Genomic DNA, 22630 nt, shown 5'->3' with positions numbered 1-22630 from the left:
CTAATGAAAAGCTAAGCTTGTTAGCTTAATGACAGACAATAACACTGCTTGTAGCAAATCTGAAACAATATGTTACAAACACCCTAGCGGTACGGAAAGGGTTAATAATTTTAAAAGGATGTAATGGCAACAGTTTTATGTCAGATTTTAACTGTTGCTGGTATTAGTTGCAATCAATAATAATCAATCATAATCATAGGTAGAGTAGTATAACACCTGGCTGAGATGTTTATTTTAAAGGTATTAATGGACAGAATATGGAGTCGCTTATCTCTAGAGCCGCATGAATAGCGTGACCCCAAATTTGGCCTTTGTCACGGATGGCCTGGTTCTCGTATTACCGGTATTCTTCTAGTACTTAAAAATTGTTATCCCCAGCAGTTATAATCGTAATTGCAGGTAGATAGTTGTACTGTCAACAGTATTGATACAGCCGCTACAAGTATGCACAGTAGAGTTTTCCAGTTGCTGCTTTACAGCACACACACGCTACTATACTTCTGGAATGCTGTAGTTGCAATCATCTGGAGGTTGAATGGTAAGTTGGTTCATTTTTCTACTAACTGATTCTGGTATATATTTGTTTGTTTTCCAACCAACACTATCACAGCTTGATTAATTACTAGTCATTCCAACTGGACAGAGCATCTTACTGTAGTTGATGTAAGACAAAGGATGAGTAGGGGTCCGCAAGAAAATAACAGAGCTCAGTTTTGTGTCAAATCAAAATGGTATTCCCTGCAGTGTTATCTAGACTGCAGCTATTGCATTCTGTGTCTATGTGTTAACTGTGTTTATATGGTGACTGTGTCTATGTATTGACTGTGTCTATGTGTTGACTGTGTCTATGTGTTGACTGCGTCTATATGTTGACTATGTTTATATGTTGACTGTGTCTATGTGTTGGCTGTGTCTGTATGTTAACTAGTCAAATAGTTAATACTGCATGGCACCAATGAGATTAGTTAGGCTATAGTTTATAGATATGTATAAGTACCATAAGTATTTATAATAGAAAATTGAGGTTTTCATGTTACATACCTTTTATTTGGGAAATAGTAGACATGTATGTTATATAGTCATTACAATTATTATGATGCTCTCTGGCTACACTTCAGTTAGAATTTATAGAGACATATGCATACCCAGTCTACATATTGAGTAGCACAGATACATGGTGCAAAAATCTCTGCAATTATTTTTTGGGTATCAAAGTTTTACACATTCATCATATGAACCCACGTGACATCTTTGTGTCCCATAAAGAAGAACATATGAATCCCCACGGAATATTTCCTTTGGATATTTCTTCTTGGTATATTTTCCAGCTATCCCTTCTGGGTACTCTTCTGGGTACTCTGAGCATCCCCTCTATATGTTCTCTTTGGGTATCCCCACTGGGTATCGCTCTAGGTATTCTCTCTGGGTATTCCCCTATAGATTTTACTTCTAGGTATAACCTCTGGGTATCCACTCTGAGCAACCTCTTCAAGTAGAGAATCTAACAAAATGTTTACCTGCTCCAAGTCTTTTTAGTAGATACCTGCAAAAAATTGGTATCATTTTGCGACTTATGGCCAGTTCAACATACAGCATTAAAACAAGTATTTCTACATAGTCACTAATGAAAAGGTCAAGGTTAAACCCATAACAAGAATTTTTCTATATCAAAATGTTGACCTAATCAGGATATAGCATTAATGATAGTTCAACCAGCACAAATACATTTAATACCCTTATAGGCTAGAGCAAATATTTTCATAAAAAGACTAGTTCATTTAGTTTGGTCTACAAATCTGAAACTGTTTTAGGGACATCGAAGAGAGTATTTGAGACTATGAATTCTGACACGAAGTATCCTGCACAAGTACTTCGAATAGTATGGAAAAACCCCTACGTGTTTACTGCGACTCCAAAGACCTATTTCACAGTTCATGAAAGATTTGCGCCAGTAGATATTGTCTTAAATAAGAGAATCCATCTATTTTCTGTGACTTCAAAGAGTGCTACTTTTATGGAATTAGACTGTGATTTATTCAATGTTAAAGAGCACCCTCTGACCGTGCTCACTCAGACCAACCATGCAATTCGACTGATAATCCTCCCTATCAAACCATTCAATGACCTCGTTGACTCCATTGATGTTGGAGACCGAAACGTTGTTTGGATGTTCAACACGACCCGTTGCGGATCTACTGCTTGGGTTCAGGTATTTAATTCTTTGCCTGATTGGACAGTTTACTCTGAACCTCTGCCCATGATGTACAGTATTCCTTTTGGAGACCATGGCTATTCTAGCGCTGAAAGTTTTTCTAAGTCAGCGATATTTACACGACTTGCTGTCTCTGTCATTAAATTATATATTAGGCAAGCGCCGAAAGGTGGATCAGTGTTTTGGAAAGCAACGGTTTACGAGGAATATCTTATAGAAACAATAGCCAACTGCTTTCCACACCACAAGATGCTCGCGGCTTACCGAGAAAGTTTCCCGTCAATAACTTCTTTTTATCGGACATTCAACAACGACGGTTACATTCGCTACATTTGTGAAATTCTGTTGAACCATGACCCATATGATGATAAGTTTTGGTTTGACATGTCAAATATCAATGGCTGGACAAACGGATACGATCATGAATTCTGTAAGAAGGTTATAATTGCAGTTCAACCGAAGACTGCGGTGGAATGGTACTGCTTTTTGTGGGCAGCAAAAGCATCATTGCTCAAGCGAGCCTTCGGGGCAGGTGTGAACATTCAAGCCATTAAGTATGATTCGCTGTTACAAAACAGACGCGCCACGCTAGCCAAAGTGTTTGACTATCTCGGCATCAATTCTGGTTTATTGGATATTGCCAGTAGAGCTTTGGACTATGATAGCCAAGCAGGAATTGCTAATGCTAGCTGGGATACGAGACAACAAGGTGGAGGTACAGAGTGGAGCAAAGACAAAAATGTAGTGAAACGCTGTGAGATGATCTTGAATGGTTTTGGTCTCCCCAAGCTGCATTCCGAGTTAAGCTATCCAAACACATTTTAGTAGCAGCTTCAATTCAAAATTGGTTTGACAATTTAGATAGTTTCTTAGATAATGCAAAACAATTTATCTACAGCCATTTGGTATGTTTGCACATGAGCAGTAATGCAGGTGAATAACAGATGGGTAGTCTTGTTGTCATAGTTACACAGATGACTTTATAGGGCTATCTATAAACTGAACGTTCTGGGCAGCGTATTGTTACTGAATCATTTTTGTTTAAAGCTTTTGAAGAATGCTGCTTCAGATATCCACATATTCATCATATAAACAAATATTATCACTAATGTATAACTTGTCACTTGTTTATTTCTGTGTGTCTAGCCAATGCATAATTCAAATATTTGAACGATCAAGCCACATCATTTTGTTGTAAACATTCTTTGCTTCTTGTGCTACACATTCGCTCAAGATTTTAAACATGATTTTTAAATTTAGAGATTTTAAAGATTTCAGGGTGGCTTTGGAGAAACGATAGGACATTGCTCTTATCATTGAAAGGACTAATGAATGTTTGGCGTTGCACATGTAATAAAACATATTATAAACAGTGACAGGTAATATAGTTTCCATTGTTTAAGTTTATTTGCTCAATGAATTTGAGTAACTTAAGCTAGTAACATAAGCTAGTAACTTGAGGTAATATTTCAATCTTTACTTTAGTTATGCTTCTAAAATATTGCGCAATAAATAATTGTGCATGTAATCATTCCACATCATGACTTCTCACTATGCACTAACCTGCATGGGTGCATATTTTAAACAGTCTCCATTAAATGGACATACGAACGACAAAAAGACACCAATTTGTTTAAGACACAAACTTAGTTTTATGTATAACGATATATTATATTGTTTAATCACGCAAATAGCCGACCAAGGGAAACGAATCGATAATTTATCTGAGCCTAAAATCAAGCGTGAAGTCACTAGTATTTCAAGTTGGTGAAATTCTTGTGTTACTCCTTTCAGCTATCCCAGGATGCATCATATATTGATTACATCTGATTTGTCATATTCAGAGCTATACCATGTCAAGGTCACTCTGTTAAAGGAGCAATGCTTAGTGGTCGCATACATGATTACCTAACTTGCTTGTCTGTCTGTCCATTAGTCAAATTAATGTTATTTTATTTGTTACATTATCCTAAGTCGATAGGAGTGACATAATAAACATTATAATGCATAGTCTTTGATGCAAACGGACTATTGCTCACAGCAGTTTAAATTTTACAAGATTTTCGTGTCCATTATTCAAATTAGACGTGTAAGTTCCATTCATTGAATGATCAATTTCATGAGAACAGCTTTCTTTGTAGAGGATATGTTTGTAGTCTTGTATGTTTACACGAATCAAAGAATCCTACCAAGTACTTCCATATCTGAAAACTCAGTGAATTGAATGTATAGAGTAGAAGCTACACTGTTATTACATCAAGTGATTAGTCCCAATACTTACAAACATAAGAGCAAAATGTCATCAGATTTTTCCTTTCCTGTGCCAGGTATATATATAGATTTGCAATTTCATCTTATGCAGTTTCAGTTTACATGAAAATATTCATGAACTCTGCAGCATTTTATCCTAGAACAAATAAGTTCTAGAAAATATTTGTTTTTCCCCACCACAAAAGAATTAAAATATAGATTTGAATAACCAATCACTATCAAATAGTTTTGCATTTGACATAATTGCGAATTGCCAATTGGAAAATCCACAAGCTCCAAACTAATGTCTACACGGCGTATGTTTAAATAGCACAAGCTCCCACACAATACAACTGTTGTACCACAAGTAGGGGGGGCACATGCAGGGTCAATGCATTCCTTTCGAGGACAAATTATACCTGTGGTATGAATATTAAATCAAAAAGTGCTCTTATTTCCAAAAACATTTTCCAATTACACAGCTGACTTTTTGATTTGGTGTGGCTGACACAAGATCTGCCTTAGCAAAAACCCCTAACTGTAAAATGATAATTTTAACATTTAATAAAAATCTATTAATATCATTACATGATAACACATTACATAAAATCTATTAATATCATTACATAATAACACATTACATAAAAGCTATTAATATCATTACATGATAACACATTACTGGTGCAGAAAGTATTATAAGTTTTAAAATGACATGACAAACGTTTTTTGTTGGATTCTTGTTTATCTATATATATACAAATCTCAAAATTTGTGTTTGATTCTGTTTGTTCAGCTATTGCTATAAAAATCTTGGAATAAAGAACCCGTATCACGCAAGATGTGATCTCGCAACCTCCCATTACCCAGACAATATACTAAACCAGTATACAGAACTACACGAGATTTATGGATTCATTGGGCAATATATGTCGGTATGTGGGTAAAAATGCAAAAATCGTTCTGTGCTACGACACAACGTCATTTTATGTTAGTTCTCGCACGGCTCTTATTAGTAAGTTTAGCAATAAGGATACTAGCTTGCTCAAATTAGCCATTAGCAATGTGCCAGGCTAATGGCAAGTGGCAGGCAACTTCATTACCTGTCACTGTTTCGTAAGCGGATTTTTAATACTCGTGCAACGCCATGCATTTCGCTAGTGCTTGTATAAAATTGGATAAGATTTATTTATTTAGTTGCTGGCTTGCAAACATACGGTAAGACATGATTATGGTGTTGAGATCAGGGAAGCAGGGGAGTGCGAATAAACAGGTGCATGACGACTGCGTGAGACCGCTAGAGTGTATTGGAAGCTCTGTAAGTCTCCAGTAAAGCTCAACAGATGGTCTGATTAACGTTGTAGTTCTTTATTAATCAACACATCCTGCTGTCAAACACAGTAGAACATACATTGACAAAATAGCTAGATTTATATAAATTAAAAGCTTTATAAAACCAAAGATATCAACTCCTGACAGGATTGGTTACGGCCATCATGTGGACGGGGCTTGTTGATCAAGAGCTCTGTTGTTGTGAACCCGAACATGGCACCAGAACAACAAAATATGCTGAATAAAGGCCCTTGTAAATATACAATTATTCTCTATCATTGATAAAACTAAGAAAATTAGTTTCAACTTACTAAAATTACTGGTCCTTTTAGAGTTAGTTTATGCAAATTCAATTTAATTTAGAAACTGACATACAGCTGCTTACTGAGGCTTGGTTATTTCAAACAGCATAATGTTTGTATGTACGGTTTTCTTTACGCTTTAGCATTATGATGCTTTGATACGGATTTCTTATTCAATTTCCTGACTCGCTGGGCACAATGGAGTCCTTATCCAATCAAAATGTATGCTAGCCTCTAACTCAATTGTGTTGCTAGGTGATAAGAATTCCATCAATTGTAGGTATTACCGTGATAGATGTAGTGACGATTGCACGCTTCGTGATGGGTTATGATGAAATTTGCTAAATATTCTCTAATTAGAAAAACAGCAGTGAACAAGCAAAATGTAGCTAAGCAGTCAAAACCCACGTTTGGCCACATAAAAGAATCCTCCCAATACAATAAGCGCAGGCAACTCAGAAATCATTTTTATCCGGGGTATTAGAACGTATTAAAAGAATATCTGGTCTTAATAGAAGATAGCTTTTGGAGTACAATTTTAGTTTCAACCAGTAATAAAATACATTGAAGAATTTTGCAAAGTATTTCGGAATACATGCGGCTTCGACAAAATCTTTGAACACTCTAATCAATACTTCTCTATAATGGGTGAACATAATTGAAAATTATGAAAACATGTAATGAACAATGAAGGAGCCTAAAGCGGAAAACACCACAAATACCCCGTACTTTTCTACATCTTTAAAGCTGTTATCCCCAGCAGTTATAATCGTAAGTGCCGGTGGGTAGTTGTACTGTTAAAAGCATTGATACAGCTGCTAACAATATGCACAGTAGAGTTTTCCAGTTGCTGCTTTACAGCACACACATGTTACTATACTTCCGGAATGCAGTTGTTGCAATCATCTGGAGGTTGAATGGTGAGTCGATTCATTTTTCTACTAACTGATTCTGGTATATATTTGTTTGTTTTCCAACCAAGACTATCACAATATGACTAACTACTAGTCATTCCAACTAGACAGTGCATCATACTGTAGTTGATGTAAGACAAAGGATGAGTAGTGGTCTGAAGGAAACTAACAGGGCTCGGTTTTGTGCCAAATCAAAATCTGAACAGCTTTTATAAAGGTATTCTTCTCTAGGTATTCCCTCTGAGTATTCCTTCTGGATATCCCTTCTGGGTATCTTTTCTGGGTATTCCTTCTGGGTACTCCCTTTGAGTATCCCCTCTGGATGTTCTCTCTGAGTATCCCACCTGGGTATCCCTTCTGGTATTCCTTCTGGGTATTCCTCGTTGAGTATTCCTTCTGCGTATCCCCTCTGGGTATCCACTCTGGGTATCCACTCTGGGTATCCACTCTGGGCACCCTCTTCATAGAGATCTCAACAGAATGATTACCTGCTTCGAGTTTTTGTAGTAGATACCTGCAAAAAATTGGTAACATTTTGCGACTTATGGCCAGTTCAACAGAGAGAATTTGGTTAAACAAGAATTTTCACATAGTCACTACTGAAAAGGTCAGTGTTAAACCAGCAACAGGAATCCTTCATATCAGAATGCTGCCGTGACCATGATGATATAGCATTAGTGAGATTTCAACCAACACAAATACAGTTAATACCTTCATATGCTAGAGCAAATATTTTCATAAAAAGACATTTTCATGAAAAGTTTATTTAGTTTCGTACCCGTTGCGGATTAACTGCATGGGTTCAGGTATTTAATTCTTTGCCTGGTTGGACAGTTTACTCAGAACCCCTGCCCATGATGTACAGTATAGCTTTTGGAGACCATGGCTATTCTAGCGCTGAGAGTTTTTCCAAGTCACCTATATTTACACGACTTGTTGTATCTGTCATTAAATTATATATTAGGCAAGCGCCGAAAAGTGGATCAGTATTTTGGAAAGCAACGATTTACGAGGAATATCTTATTGAAACAATAGCCAACTGCTTTCCACACCACAAGATGCTCGCGGCTTACCGAGAAAGTGTCCCGTCAATAACTTCTTTTTATCGGAGATTCAACAATGCCAGTTACATTCGCTACATTTGTGAAATTCTGTTGAACCATGACCCATATGATGATAAGTTTTGGTTTGACATGTCAAATGTTAATGGTTGGACAAATGGATACGATCATGAATTCTGTAAGAAGGTTATAACCGCAGTTCAACCAAAGTTTGCGGTGGAATGGTACTGCTTTCTGTGGGCAGCAAAAGCATCATTGCTCAAGCGAGCTGTTGAGGCAGGTGTGAACATTCAAGCCATTAAGTATGATTCGCTGTTACAAAACAGACGTGCCACGCTAGCCAAAGTGTTTGACTATCTCGGCATCAATTCTGGTTTATTGGATATTGCCAGTAGAACTTTGGACTATGATAGCCAAGCAGGAGTTGCTAATGCTAGCTGGGATACGAGACAACAAGGTGGAGGCACAGAGTGGAGCAAAGACAAAAATGTAGTGAAACGCTGTGAGATGATTTTGAACGCTTTTGGTCTCCCCAAGCTGCATTCTGAGTTAAGCTATCCAAACACCTTTTAGTAGCAGCTCCAATTCAAAATTGGTTTGACAATTTAGATAGTTTTTTAGTGTCAAATAGTATAGACTTGTTGAGTAGTGCTTGAGATAATGTATTTATTGTGTGCTGTTCACAGTCTGAGAATTAACACATAACTGAAGGCAAAACGATAGCAGCTATAAAATTATAGCTATAGCCCATATACGAGCTCGTATAATTATAGCTATAATCTAAAGCTATAAAATTTTATAGCTTTAGATTTAGCAAGCTTTAGATATAATTTAGATAGCTATAAAATTAACATTAAACTGTTTATGCCTACAATGCTCTGACTTTCATGAAAAGCCTTTAAGCCATGAAATCATATAATTGCAGTCACATGCAAACATCCTACATGACTAATAAGACTACATGTCATCATACTTTTCCCAAAGAAAACAACAAGAGATGTGTTCAGAATTACAGCATGTATACCTCAAACTGCTATTAGATTTGAAAGAAAGAGTAATCATACATTAAAACCACAAGAAGCATATAATGAGTATGTGTACAGTTTGTGTAGAAGTAATGTAATATAATAAAACATCCTTAATGCGAACCATAGCTAATGTTAAGTGTCTTGACCATATCGTATTGGTAGTTTCGATACCCTGCCAGACCTAGTCACAGTGACATTTGCATTGTGTGTAATTTGTGCCACACTGGTTGGTACAGTCTCACTTGGATTGGTCGTGGCTGTTGGAGCACTACTTGCTGGTCTATGAATTTCGTGGTTCAGGCCAGAATTTTCATTAGCTCTAGGCATTGAGAGTACATCATAGCGAAGCAAGTTTTGTTTTCTTGTCCTGAGGAATGACTGATTTCTTCTAACCACCTTTCCCCCTTCCAGCTCGACATAAAAACTGTGAGGCGTCCCAGCATGGCCAATGACTTTTGCTGGAAGCCATTGCCTATGACCCACTCTGCACCATACATGTTCCCCATAACTAAACATAGCAGTTGTTTTATCGCTAGCTCTACCAAAAACATCTTGACCCTGGCGCTTCCTTAAAAGGATATCAATGTTCTTTGCGATTAGATTTTTATAGCGCAGCTGCTCAGTGCAAAGGTGTAATTTGTTTCGTAAATTCCTAGACTGCAACAGCACAGCTGGGGTGGGCAGCCCATCACCTAAGGGTGTTGAATGGATGGCCGTTAAAACGTTAAAACGTATAACAATGTCTGGCGTGTTTCTAAAGCTTTTCTGAGGCTATTCTTTATGGTTTGGTTCATGCGCTCTGCTAGCCCATTAGCCCTTGAAAAGTAGGGGCTGCTGGTTATGTGTTTGATATCATTTTCTTCAACAAAACACCTAAACTCGTAGGAACTGTATTGCGGTGCATTATCACTCAGCAGGATCTCAGGCTTACCAAAGTTTGCAAATTGGCGCTGCAATAGTTCGATCACAGTTCTAGAATTTGCATTTTTGAGCTCGTAACAATCTGGCCACTTTGAGTATCTATTCACAGTTACCAAGTATTCTTAGCCATTTAGATTGAAAATGTCTGTGGCCACATACCGCATTGGGTATTCAGGCACTTCAAAAGGCTCAACTGTCGGTAGTTATTTGGCTCGGCTATGCTCTTGGCAGGTAAAGCAAGAATCAGCCATGTCTTTTACATGTGCGAGGTAGCCAGGCCAATAGACTGAATTCTTTGCACCCTCAATACACTTAACAGTGGCCAGATGCCAATGTGCAGGATGTCAAGAATTTCTTTTCGCATTCCTGCAGGAATAACTATTTGGTTGTTGCGTAATATCAAGCCATTGTTACACGTGAGCTCGTTTTTCAGATTCCAGAATGGTTTGACTCCATCTAGGCAAAACCTCCGATGTGCTGGCCATCCCTTTGTAATATATGATTTGAGAACCTTCATAGAAGGGTCCTTGCTGGTGATATCTACCAGTCTATCTCTGAAAAACACATTTGGCAAAATTCCATATACGACAGCTTGTATTTGCTCATTGTTTCTCAAATCATAGATTTCAGAATTTTTACCTACCCTGTTCAAGTATGCCCTGCTAAGTGTGTCTGCCAAAATCAACGATTTGCCTGGCACGTAGACCAATTCAAAGTCATAAAGCTACATGCGTAATCTCATTCGCAGCAACCGTGCTGTTAAATCATTCAGGCCTTTCCTCATGATACCCAAAAGTGGAGTATGATCAATTTGCACTGTCACTGCCTGCTCATTAGCCTGTCGTAGCCCATGTAGCTACTCCAATTCAAAATTGGTTTGACCATTTAGATAGTTTCTTAGATAATGCAAAACAATTTATCTAATAGCCATTTGGTATGTTTGCGAATGCATGCGCAGTAATGCAGGTGAATTACAGATGGGTAGTCTTGTTGTCATAGTTACACAGATGACTTTATAGGGCTATCTATAAACTGAAAGTTCTGGGCAGTGTATTATTACTGAATCATTTTTGTTTAAAGCCTTTGAAGAATGCTGCTTTAGATATCCACATATTCATCATATAAACAAATATTATCACTAATGTATAACTTTTCACTTTTTTATTTCTGTGTTTCTAGCCAATGCATAATTCAAATATTTGAAAGATCAAGCCAAATCATTTTGTTGAAAACATTCTTTGCTTCTTGTGCTACACATTCGCTAAAGATTTTAAACGTGATTTTTAAATTTAGAGATTTTAAAGATTTCAGCGTGGCTTTAGGGAAATGATAGGACATTGCTCTTATCATTGCAAGGACTAATGAATGTTTGGCGCTGCACATGTAATAAAAACATATTATAAACAGTGACAGGTAATTTAGTTTCCATTGTTTAAGTTTATTTACTCAATGAATTTGAGTAACTTAAGCTAGTAACATAAGCTAGTAACCTGAGGTAATATTTCAATCTTTACTTTAGTTATGCTTCTAAAATATTGCGCAATAAATAATTGTGCATGTAATCATTCCACATCATGACTTCTCACTATGCACTAACCTGCATGGGTGCATATTTTAACCAGTCTCCATTAATTGGACATATGAACGACAAAAAGACACCAATTTGTTTTTATATATAACGGTATATTATATAGTTTAATCACACAAATGGGTGACCAATAGAAGTGAATCCATAATTTATTTGAGCCTAAAATCAAGCGTGAAGTCATTAGTGTTTAAATTTAGTAAAATTCTTGTGTTACTCCTTCCAGCTATTCCAGCACGCATCAGATATAGTTGTAAAATTCTTCATATTCAGAGCTATAAAATGTCAAGGTCACTCTGTTAAATGAGTAATGCTTAGTGGTCGTATACATGATTACCTAACTTGCTTGTCTGTTTGTCCATTAGTCAAATTAAGGTTATTATAATTCTGACATTATCATAAGTCTATAGGAGTGACATAATAAACATTATAATGTAGTCTTTAATGCAAAAGGAATATTCCTCACAGCAATTTAAATTTTACAAGATTTTCGTGTCCATTATTCAAATTAGTCATGTAAGTTCCATTCATTGATTTATCAACTTCACAGAACAAACTTTCTTTGTAGAGGAAATGTTTGTTGTCTTGTATGTTTACATGAATCAAAGAATCCTACCAAGTACTTCCAAATCTGAAAACTCAGTGAATTAAATGTAAAGTAGAAGCTACACGAGTGATTACATCAAGTGATTAGTCCCATTACTTACAAACATAAGAGCAAAATGTCATCAGATTTTTCCTTTCCTGTGCCAGGTATATATATAGATTTGCAATTTCATCATGCAGTTTCAGTTTACATGAAAACATTCATGAACTCTGCAGCATTTTATACTAGAACAAATAATTTTTTAAAAATATTAGTTTTTCTCCACCACAAATGAAATAAAATATAGATTTGAATAACCAATTACTATCAAATAATTTTGCATTTGACATAATTACGACTTGCAAACGTCGGAATTACTTCGTAATTATGTCCCAATACTTATGCATGGTCAACAATTTCTTAAGTGAGCTTTCGTTACTGTTGCTCGCTACAACCTCTATTATTTCAAATAGAATATCGAACACCAATAGCATGTGAAATTGCGGGGACTGAATAAACTTCTGCTATCTCGATTCCATTTACTTCATTTATTTTGGTAGTTATAAAACAATGCCAGATGAATAAGTATCTGGATTCAGCCATAGCATTGTAATATGCAGATGGTCTTGCCTCGAATTTTCTTGGTATAGATATTTGTTACTTATCTAGTATCTATGCGGCTTGAAAGAAAAGAAGAATCTTGACAAGTTAGTTGTCTTTGAAGTAGATGTTTAAAAAGAAGAACATTGATAGCAAATACAGTCGAACCTTGATTTCTCACCATTTCTAATCTTTTTTAATAAAATGCATAAAAACAATTTCTTTATGGTGCTTTCAGAGTTTATACCTGTACCCCAAAATACCACAATCTAAAAATAAAATTTCCATGCTTCATTTGGATAATACATCATTAACAAAAAAGATCTTTTAACGATTACGTGAATGACTTCGAATAGGGTGCGCGAACAACTGTCATGGCGAGTTGTTGTTTGAATAATATCAGCTGACAGAACAGCACGGAGCAGCGCAAATATGTTACTACTGTGATGGTTACTAGCGTTTCAGTTTTACCTGCTGCTACAAAAACAAGAGCGAAATGTCATCACATTTCTCCTTTCATGTGCCAGGTATATATTTATATTTGCAATTTCATCATGCAGTTCCAGTTTACATGAAAACATCCATAAACTCTGCAACATTCTACCGCTATTGCCAATAATTTCTTTAAAATATTTGAGTTTTTTCCAACACATAAGAATTATAATATAGGTTTGAATAGTCACCAATATCTATGTATCATATATTTTTGTATTGAATCGTCTATATTGTGATCATGTCAACTTTTGGAAAATCCGCAGGCTCCATAATAATGTCTACATGACAAGCGTTTGGATAGCAGACGCTCCTACTCAATGCAAATGTTGTACTACCAGTAGGTGTCAAATCCACTCTTTCAACAACAATACATGTCGTTCGCATATGAAGTCCAAAAGTTTATTTTAAAAAAAATTTTTCCGTTGAAAAACCATCTTTTGAATTTTATGTGACTGACAATAGCTCTGCCTCATTAAAAAATTACCATATCATCATATACAGTTTTAGTTTGCATGAAAACGTTCATAAACTGCAACATTTTATCCTATTGCGAACAATGTTTTTTAAATTTTAGTGTTCTCCCCCACAAATGAATAACAATATAGATTTTAATAGCCACCAATCTCTATAAAATAGTTTTGCATTGATTCGTCTATATCATAATCATGTCAGCGTTTGGAAAATCCACTAGCTCTAAAATAATGTCTATATAAGCATTTGGATAGCAGACGTGTGTACAAGATGTAAATGTAAACAAGTAGAACTCAAAGGATTTTTTTCAACGATAACACCCGTGGTACGCATATAAAGTTCCAACATGCCCTTTATTTCAGAAGAAATTTTCCCATTTGAAAAACTGACTTGGGTTTTATGTGACCGACACTAGCTCTGCCTTGGTAATAAACATTCGGTCAAAAATGGTGGGTGGTTACTGTTTTTGTGGACATAGAGTGTTGTATTGCTACTCATTCACTGCACAAGGTATTTAACAGACACACACTAAAACTCAGCTACTCTTGCATGCCGAATATGAAACAGCACATAGATTCACACAACAGACGCCTGTTGAGCAGCCAGCAGAGCACAACTACAAACAAGACCTGCAATTGTAGAGTAAGGAACAACTGCCCACTAGATGGAAACTGCTTAACCACAAACATAATATACCAGGCCATAGTGACTAAAGAAGATACGGGCACCGAGAGCACCTACATAGGACTATGCACAACTGACTTCAAATCCAGATTTAGAAACCATACAGCCTCTTTCACACACAGTGACAAGCAAAACAGCACAGAACTTAGTAAACACATCTGGAAACTTAAGAATGACAATGCAAGCTACAGGATTAAATGGAAAATTACGCAGAAAGCTAGACCTTATTCAAACCAAACAAAGAAATGCCATCTGTGCCTTAGTGAAAAGTATTACATCATTTGCAGGCCAGAAACAGCCACCTTAAACAAAAGAAACGAAATAAACAATACATGCAGACACTCCAAGAAATACCTACTCAGCCAATACGATCCAGGCAGAGGCGGAGCTACAGACACCATCAACAACATCAGGAAAGGCAATTCTACCCGCCATTCAACACAAGTCACCTGAAGAGTGCACCAGCACGAAACAGACCTGTCGTGACCCCAGAATAAAACATCAATCTGGAATAAAGATAAGTAAAATTAACCTATTCCACACTCTAGTTAGTTATAACACTCCGCACTTTTTAGAGCGTAGAGTGCTGTTAGCAGTAGGCCTGACCACTTATCTATTATATATATATATATATATATATATATATATATACTCAAAATATGTAGGATGGGAGGCCCCCTAATAAGAGGCCTTCGTATATATAAAAATTTTCTAAAATGTGTATAGCAAATTGATAATAGGAGGCGGAACATTTTTGCCTCCTATCAAGGATATATTTTTAAATTCGTTAGAGGTAGTTTTGAACTTGGAGTTGTCTCCTCAAGGATATGTGTCCAAAATTAATGAATTCACAGGTAAAATTTGTACACACTTAAGAGTTAAGTCTCCTTACCCAAAATTTTGCAATAAAATGCACAACTGATGGCTGTCAGCTGAGCTTTTATTGGCAGGTTTTTATCAGGCATGAAATCAATGTGTTATGTGATGTGAATAATAAACAAACCAATTATGAATTGAATTAGCAAGAAGTTATTTTTTGAATATAAACCTTTAAAACTGATGGTTTGATTTCGATGATTGTGGTCTATCTTTTGAACTTATGTGTAAATTGGCTACTTTTCCTCAATTTAAAAAAACTCATAGCATTTTATTTATTGTACAACAAATATAGTTTGCAAATGTGGATGTTGGCTGACTGGTTATTGTCATGGCAAGAAGGGACTGAATGGTAGGTACTAAAACAGCTGGTTTACCTAGCATTTTTATCCAAAAAGTTGTAAATGCATTAAAACCAATTAAAATAGTTTGTATTTTATTACTTCACAACAGTGCTAAAAATAAATAGCAAACAGCAATAAATTTATGCAAACATAGTATGATCATGCAGAACTACGCTAAAAAAATCATCTTTTGATATTAATGTTAAGAAATCAACAACATATTGATACTTCATTACAAAAACTATGTAATACCAAATAAATTTAAAAGATATATTCTACAAAAGTAGAGACATCATTATTCAAACACATACAAAGTATTCACAATGTGTTTTTATTATTTTCTATGATTCATCAGTGTCAGTTTATAAAACATAATATTATTATAATGTTTTTATTTCGTATTGCAAAATGAAGCTATTAAACTATACAGTTATATATCTATGTACATATACGTATGTACATGTATATATTTTTAGTGCGCATGTAACAATCGTAGGATATGGAATGTTCAGCAATAGATAGAATGTTAATTTTGACTTCTCCCCTGGTATTCTAAATCACTGCAAGATAATTTAGATGAAAAATAGCAAATTTGATGCTTCTATGGAAGAAATCGTATTTACAGGGGAGATAAATCCTAAAATGTCATTTTTGCCAGATCTCTCATAGAAGTGGAAATGACAGCTATGGCACTTCTTCAGCTTTGAATTATCCATACAATAATTAGTCTAAATCACTGCAGAAATTTCCACTGAAAAACGGTGCCAATGGAAACGCAAGATAAACTGTCTTGGCCCGCGGCCTATATGGCATCAAAGTGTTAATTGACTTCATAACAAGTGTTTGGAAAACCATGAACAGGCCATTAGGCATGCTACTAATTAAAAAGCTTACACTGTTCTGGCTACATTATTACAAACATACTGTAAGAATCGCTTGCAGCTAGTTTTGTGATGAAGGCAGCAAAAATTCAGTTATTTTATCTTAGTTCATTGGCTATCATTACAACGATGCATCAATAGTTACAAAGAAAATTTTTTTGCTTCTACTAGCATTTTATATTTATATAATTGTATTGAATAAAACATTGCTGTTTGTCAATAAAATGCTACCTCACCAAGCGGAGAGTGGTTAAGCGAATTACTTCATCTAATGAAGAACAGGTTCAGGCTTTCCTTTTTTACCGGTTTTAATAGGCAAACATCAAACAGAGCAGACAGTAGTCAATAATTTCTATAGTACGCAACACTTTTGTCTGTGCCTCTGAAGCTAGGGGCAGAGATTAAAAAAACTATTTTTATTGGTTTGGCTACTGGTGGCATACAGCTTAAGAGTCGACTACCCTAACACATGCAATAATGAGCTGTCTTCTTTAAGGGTAGAATAATTGTGGATGTAATTATTCTCTGCACTTTATCAACACACATGACCATCCCTCAAAGTACAGCGGACTGCCATGGGTACTAGTAATAACAATACAATGATAATTGTAAAGTATGAAAGCCGCAGTCTGAAAAATTACATATTACATACATATACATATTTTAAATAAACTGATAACTAACAATGAATAAGACATGTAAGATAGAATTTAGAAAAATAAACTAGAAGGTGCTATGCTAGATAATGAACACCAAGACTGATGAATGAACTATAACAAATGAAAACAAGCAATCAGACAGTAGGGGACACAAAAGTGGATGACAAAAAGAGGCCTTAAGAAAGAGGCAGACTGTCTAATAACAGCAGCGCAAGACTAAGCACTGCAAACCAATTCCAGGAATGGTAACTAAGTGCAGGTTGTGTAAGACAAAGGGTGAAACAGCCATATTGTAAACAAGTGCTCAAAGATTGCACAAACTGAATACAACCTCTGACTTGATCAAGTGGCCTCAGCAGATTACTGGAGTATCTGTAAGAAGCATAACATACCACACACAGCATAATGGTATAACCATAGGGTAGAGCCAGTGTCTGAGAATGAAAAAGTGAAAGGTTTAGTACTGATCAAAAAAGAAACAACAGATTGTCAGATTAGTTGTATAATCATCCTCTGCGATGCCAGAGTAACATAAGAAGGAAATATATAAAGAAGATGTACAAAGTGCAAGATTTGAGCATCGAAGGCTGTAGAATTTTCATCTGAAAGTAATATACGTACTGATTGGAGTGATTGATTCATTATTCAGCCAGCTTGTGTCATATCTCACTGAGGTCAGTGCTCAACAGTCTTTCAAACAACTCAGAAAACAGTGCTGCCAGAAGCTGGTAAGATTTTAAGGAAGACTCTTCAGTAGAATGACTCGTTAAAGCCAAAATCATCAGGCTAAGGCCTTGGCTCACCTACCAGCCACCCGGTTGTGAAGACAGTTTTTAAAATGACACTAATAATATAAATAATAGCAGTGACTGTCCATATGTCTAAAGCTAGATATAGAGGTTAGGAAAAACATTGCATGGGAAATTGAACTCAAATCTTTGGCTGAGCAGCTGTGCACACTAACAACTAACACTAAAAACGGCTCAGCTTAACCACCTTGCAGCTATGTTGGGCAGTGGGCCAGGGCAGTTTATTCTTGCATCTCCGTTGGCACCCCCTTTCAGTGGCAATTTCTGCAGTGATTCAGACTAATTTTGGTATGGATAATTCAAAACTGAACAGTTGCCACAGCTGTCATTCCCAATTCTGAAAGAAATTTGATAAAATTGTATTTTAGGATTTATCACCCCTGTAGATAAGATTCTTTCCATAGAAGCATCAGATTTGCAACTTTTTATAATATTTATTTTGCCCCAATTTAGGATGTCATTGGTGAAGTCAAAATTCATCTTCTATCTACTTTCTAACTTTCTATATCTTACGATTGTTACAACCACATGTAAACTATATACATGTATATATGTATATGTAAATGTAAATGTGTGAATAGTTGTATGGTTTATTAGCTTAATTTTACACAAAAAATTCAAAACCTCTTTAATTATGTTTTATAACCTGAAACTGATGAATCATCGAATATAATAATTGGTGATTATTATTAGCATTATTATTAGTAGTATTATTAACAGCTAATATCAGCAGTCTTAAAAAACGAGCTGGGATAATTCAAAATATCGCATATCCTAACTATTTGTTCAATATGTTTAGTTCTTAATCATTTTCCTCACTATCGGCATCTTCTGCTACTCCTGCTACAGTTTTGTTTCAGTGCAGGCATGTGTAAAGCTCTGTGTAAGGCAGCTCTTCCATGATACTGGCACATCAGTTCCCTCTGAACCTGGATTTTTGACACTCCCATAGAACAGCTTGTAGAATTTCAGGTGGGGCGATAATTCTGGTATGACACTTTACTGCATACTCATCATTTTCCTTAGCCAGTATCCACCGATGTAAAGAAGGAAATTGTGCTTTGGCAAGTTGCGTTGTTGACCCTTTCCATATACATGTATGTATAGCTGCTACATAATTTACACAATGCACATGGTTTTTCAGCGATTGAAGGGAGGGACTGACTGGTCTAGACCTAGACACAAACAGCCGGTTCGTTAGTCAGTTGAAGTCTGTACCATTTTCCTGGGTGCTATCTCCTAGGCCATAGAGTCTGCGTGTGTAGGTCTCACAGAGAGAATAAAGTCGCTTTGAAACTTAAATGATTCCCAGAGTCCTTTCATTACCTGCTGAAGGTCGACTTCTGAAATACTCACTCACCTCACAGTGTTTTCTCATAACAAGCTCAATTTTGCTGTTATTTGTCCCTGATGGCATATGTTCTGTGAATCTAGTAGTGATTGCAGACAACTTAAAGCATACACTATTTGAAACAGACCATTCAGGCTTTTTAAAAGTGTTTTCCAGCTTTCTAGACAGTGACTAGTCAATGTTTATTAAGTTAATTTTTTGAGAGTCATGAATGTGTGCTACACAAATCATGTCAAAGCTCAAACAATGAATGCACTTATCTTGTATCTTATTATTTTCTATTATTCATCTGTGTCAGGTAAAAACATAACTAATCTGTGTCAGGTTATAAAACATAATTATAGTGTTTTGAATAGTTTTTGTAAAATAAAGCTATTAAACCATACAATTATTTACATACATGTATGTACATATTCATATATACATGTATATAGTTTACATGTGGGTGTAACAATAGTACGATATGGAATGTTCGAAAATAGATAGAAGATAAATTTCGAATTCACCAATGACATCCTAAATAACAGCAAAATAATTATGATAAAAAGTTGCAAATCTGACGCTTCTATGGAAATAATTTAATTTACAGGGGAGATAAATCCTAATATATTATTTTTATCAAATTTATCATAGAAGTGGGAATGGCAGCTGCGGCAACTCTTCAGTTTTGAACGCTCAATACAAAAATTAGTCTAAATCACTGCAGAAAATGCCACCAAAATGGGGTGCCAAAGGAACATCATTTCTAGAACTGTTTTGCCTGCTCGGCCCATAGCCTATGTGTAATAATTTTACAAATTCAGTGTGCCAGACTGACAGGGTACCAGTTTTTCTGTAATAAGAATTCTGGGCCTCCTTCTGCTCTAAGCCATGGTTGGAGGTTTGGAAAAAACGTTGCGTAATAGGTAAGGTTTCATACTGGGTAAAGATTGAAAAGTTGCAACGAAAAAATTATTTTTTACAAATAAATTGCTGCTTTGATAATTTCCCGAGGTAAAGTTTTTAGAATTCAGCCCGTTCATGAAACATCACTGCCAGAGACAGCTAGAGGAAAAGCACAAGGATAGCGACAGCTGAGAAAATTAGGTTTTCACACTGATCAAGAACAGTCCCAGCAATCTTGTACTATGGGTAGAAAATCAGCAAGGAGATGCAAACAAACATTTGTAAAAAATATTTAAAAGAACTGATCAGTTTACACTCTCATACATTTACAAGTAGAACCGCTTGGAGTTTGTATTTGATGGAGAAAAGGCTAATGAAAAGGCTGTACTAATGAACTACCAACACAATCATCCATGCACCTTGCTTGTAGCTGTGTATATATGCAGGATAAGACAACTTGTGCTTAGAGGCCACTGATGATGGATAGTCAAAGCTGCCATGATTTTTCACAAGCTTTTTAAAAACGTGTGGTTCTCCTTGCTGTCTGTTACACTTTAATATAACGCTTGCTGTGCTTCCGGAAATGTCAGCAATTATTATACGGTTTAAACAGTAATTAAGATGCTTGTGACATTTTAGTCTCAATTTTAATACATAGTTTATTTGCTTTGATGTCTTAACGACCTCTTTTCCTGTCAATTTCAAAAATAGTTGGTCAAAAAGTATTGAAGTTTTTCCATCATTTGAAATTTTGTTGGTTGTTTTTGGTGTTCTGACAGACAAGATGTTTTAAGATTAAAATTAGCAAAACTCAATTCCAGTTACAATGCTCACACAACAAAAAAGTGCTCAGACCTCTCCAAAAATTACATCCATAGTCATGCTAGTTGTTTATAAAAATAGACATACTGTCACGTTATCAATGGATACTCACGTGTTCATACAGTATTTAAAGGAATACAGTGGGACTAATTCTAATCAAACTATCTTTATAATATTTGAAACTGGCTATAGCGGTGTATCTAAGGATAGGCTTACATTCTAATTTGCATCTAAACACTCATAAGCAAACACAAATAATATGTACGTCAATAAATATGCATAACACCGCAACTTGGCTGCAATAGCCGATGACATCACTGGAGGAAGAACAGGAAGTGCAACGATTGACATCTTTTTGGAGTAAACATTTTCTTCTGAACTTTATCAATGCAATCAAAAATTCTCAATTTTAATCTTGAAACATCCCTGCAGCCAAATCACATAAAACAACATGCAGAAAGTCAAAAGAAGGAAAATATAACGATTATATAACGATTTTTAAAACTTTATGCAATGGACAATTTCAAAATATTGGTTTTAAAAGGTTTATAGGAAGTATTTGCCAAATAATGACATCAATATTAGTTGTACGTCCTACTCAATAAATAGTAAGTAAGAGTTGCAACATTTTCGATGATATCAACATTTTAATCTTTTTATGAAAACGCTTTGATAAATATAATTAGCTCGTGTATTACATTAAACTTTTTTAACAGAGAGCTACATTGTAAATCTCACAAAAAGTGATGGTTTTAGACGTCTGAGAATTTTTTGGTTAACTATATCATAACTATTGTGTCACACATGCAAGAGTACACCACATTTCATCCAACATATATAAAAAGAATTTTAATCTAATTTTTAATTTAAGAGCTTTTAATCAAAAGCTGTAAAGGTTGACTTGCACAAAAGAAATTCACATTACAGGTGTATAGTATCAAAATATTGACCATGTCTTACTCTGCTGTGTTGTTGGTGCAAAATATGTGTAAATGTAATTGCAAGCTTTTAAAAGCTCTAAATCGAACAGTTAATCGCCGCGGTTGGAATCAATTTATTTTACTGACGTAGGCTAGTCAAGCAATTTTGGTTATTGTTTTGACAACTGATGTTCTCACGTGAAATTGAAGGCCAATACAAGGCTCAATATAAAAGTTCTCGTAGCATTAGTTTATGACAAACACTTCGGGTTTTGTCGAGAAACCCATATCAAATATAGATGCTCGCCACTTTACAGTTTTGTTTCGGCTTGGTCTAATCATCTAGTCGTTATCTGATCATGAAACTTGGGGAACTTGAACCATTTTTCGCCTGAGTTTGAGGGCATAGCATATTTAGCTGACTTTAGACTCTTATAAATTCAAGAATATACCAGTGAGAGGTATAGATTCTTTTGTGTTTACACACAATTTGTATATTTACACAAGCAAACAAATGAAAATTTTCAGAAGAATAATGTGGGAGATAACTCCGACCAAAAATGACCAAAAATGCTTTTTTAGCGACTATTCAAAAACAATTATTGCTCCTAACATATAATTTTCCTTTGTTTCTGTTATTATTTC

The 22630-nt window shown here is 35.5% G+C and overlaps 1 protein-coding gene across 1 annotated transcript; it reads left to right on the top strand.

Annotated features, from left to right (window-relative positions):
• Nucleotides 1-447: 447 nt before the first annotated feature.
• On the top strand, nucleotides 448-3490 carry LOC137405933 (uncharacterized). Its single transcript, XM_068092407.1, has 2 exons — nucleotides 448-538; nucleotides 1812-3490. The coding sequence occupies exon 2, from the start codon at nucleotides 1838-1840 to the stop codon at nucleotides 3035-3037; it is 1200 nt and encodes a 399-aa protein (XP_067948508.1). The 5' UTR covers nucleotides 448-538; nucleotides 1812-1837; the 3' UTR covers nucleotides 3038-3490.
• The last annotated feature ends 19140 nt before the right edge of the window (nucleotides 3491-22630 follow it).

This window comes from Watersipora subatra, chromosome 10, assembly GCF_963576615.1.
Source record: "Watersipora subatra chromosome 10, tzWatSuba1.1, whole genome shotgun sequence".
In the NCBI taxonomy this organism is placed as follows: Eukaryota; Metazoa; Bryozoa; class Gymnolaemata; order Cheilostomatida; family Watersiporidae; genus Watersipora; species Watersipora subatra.
The sequence above is the reverse complement of the archived record's forward strand: the minus strand, read 5'-3'. Positions and strand labels throughout refer to the sequence as shown.

What these genes read in the sequence shown, in the direction of transcription:
- LOC137405933 (XM_068092407.1), top strand. Translation starts at nt 1,838, where the DNA reads ATGAATTCTGACACGAAGTATCCTGCACAAGTACTTCGAATAGTATGG.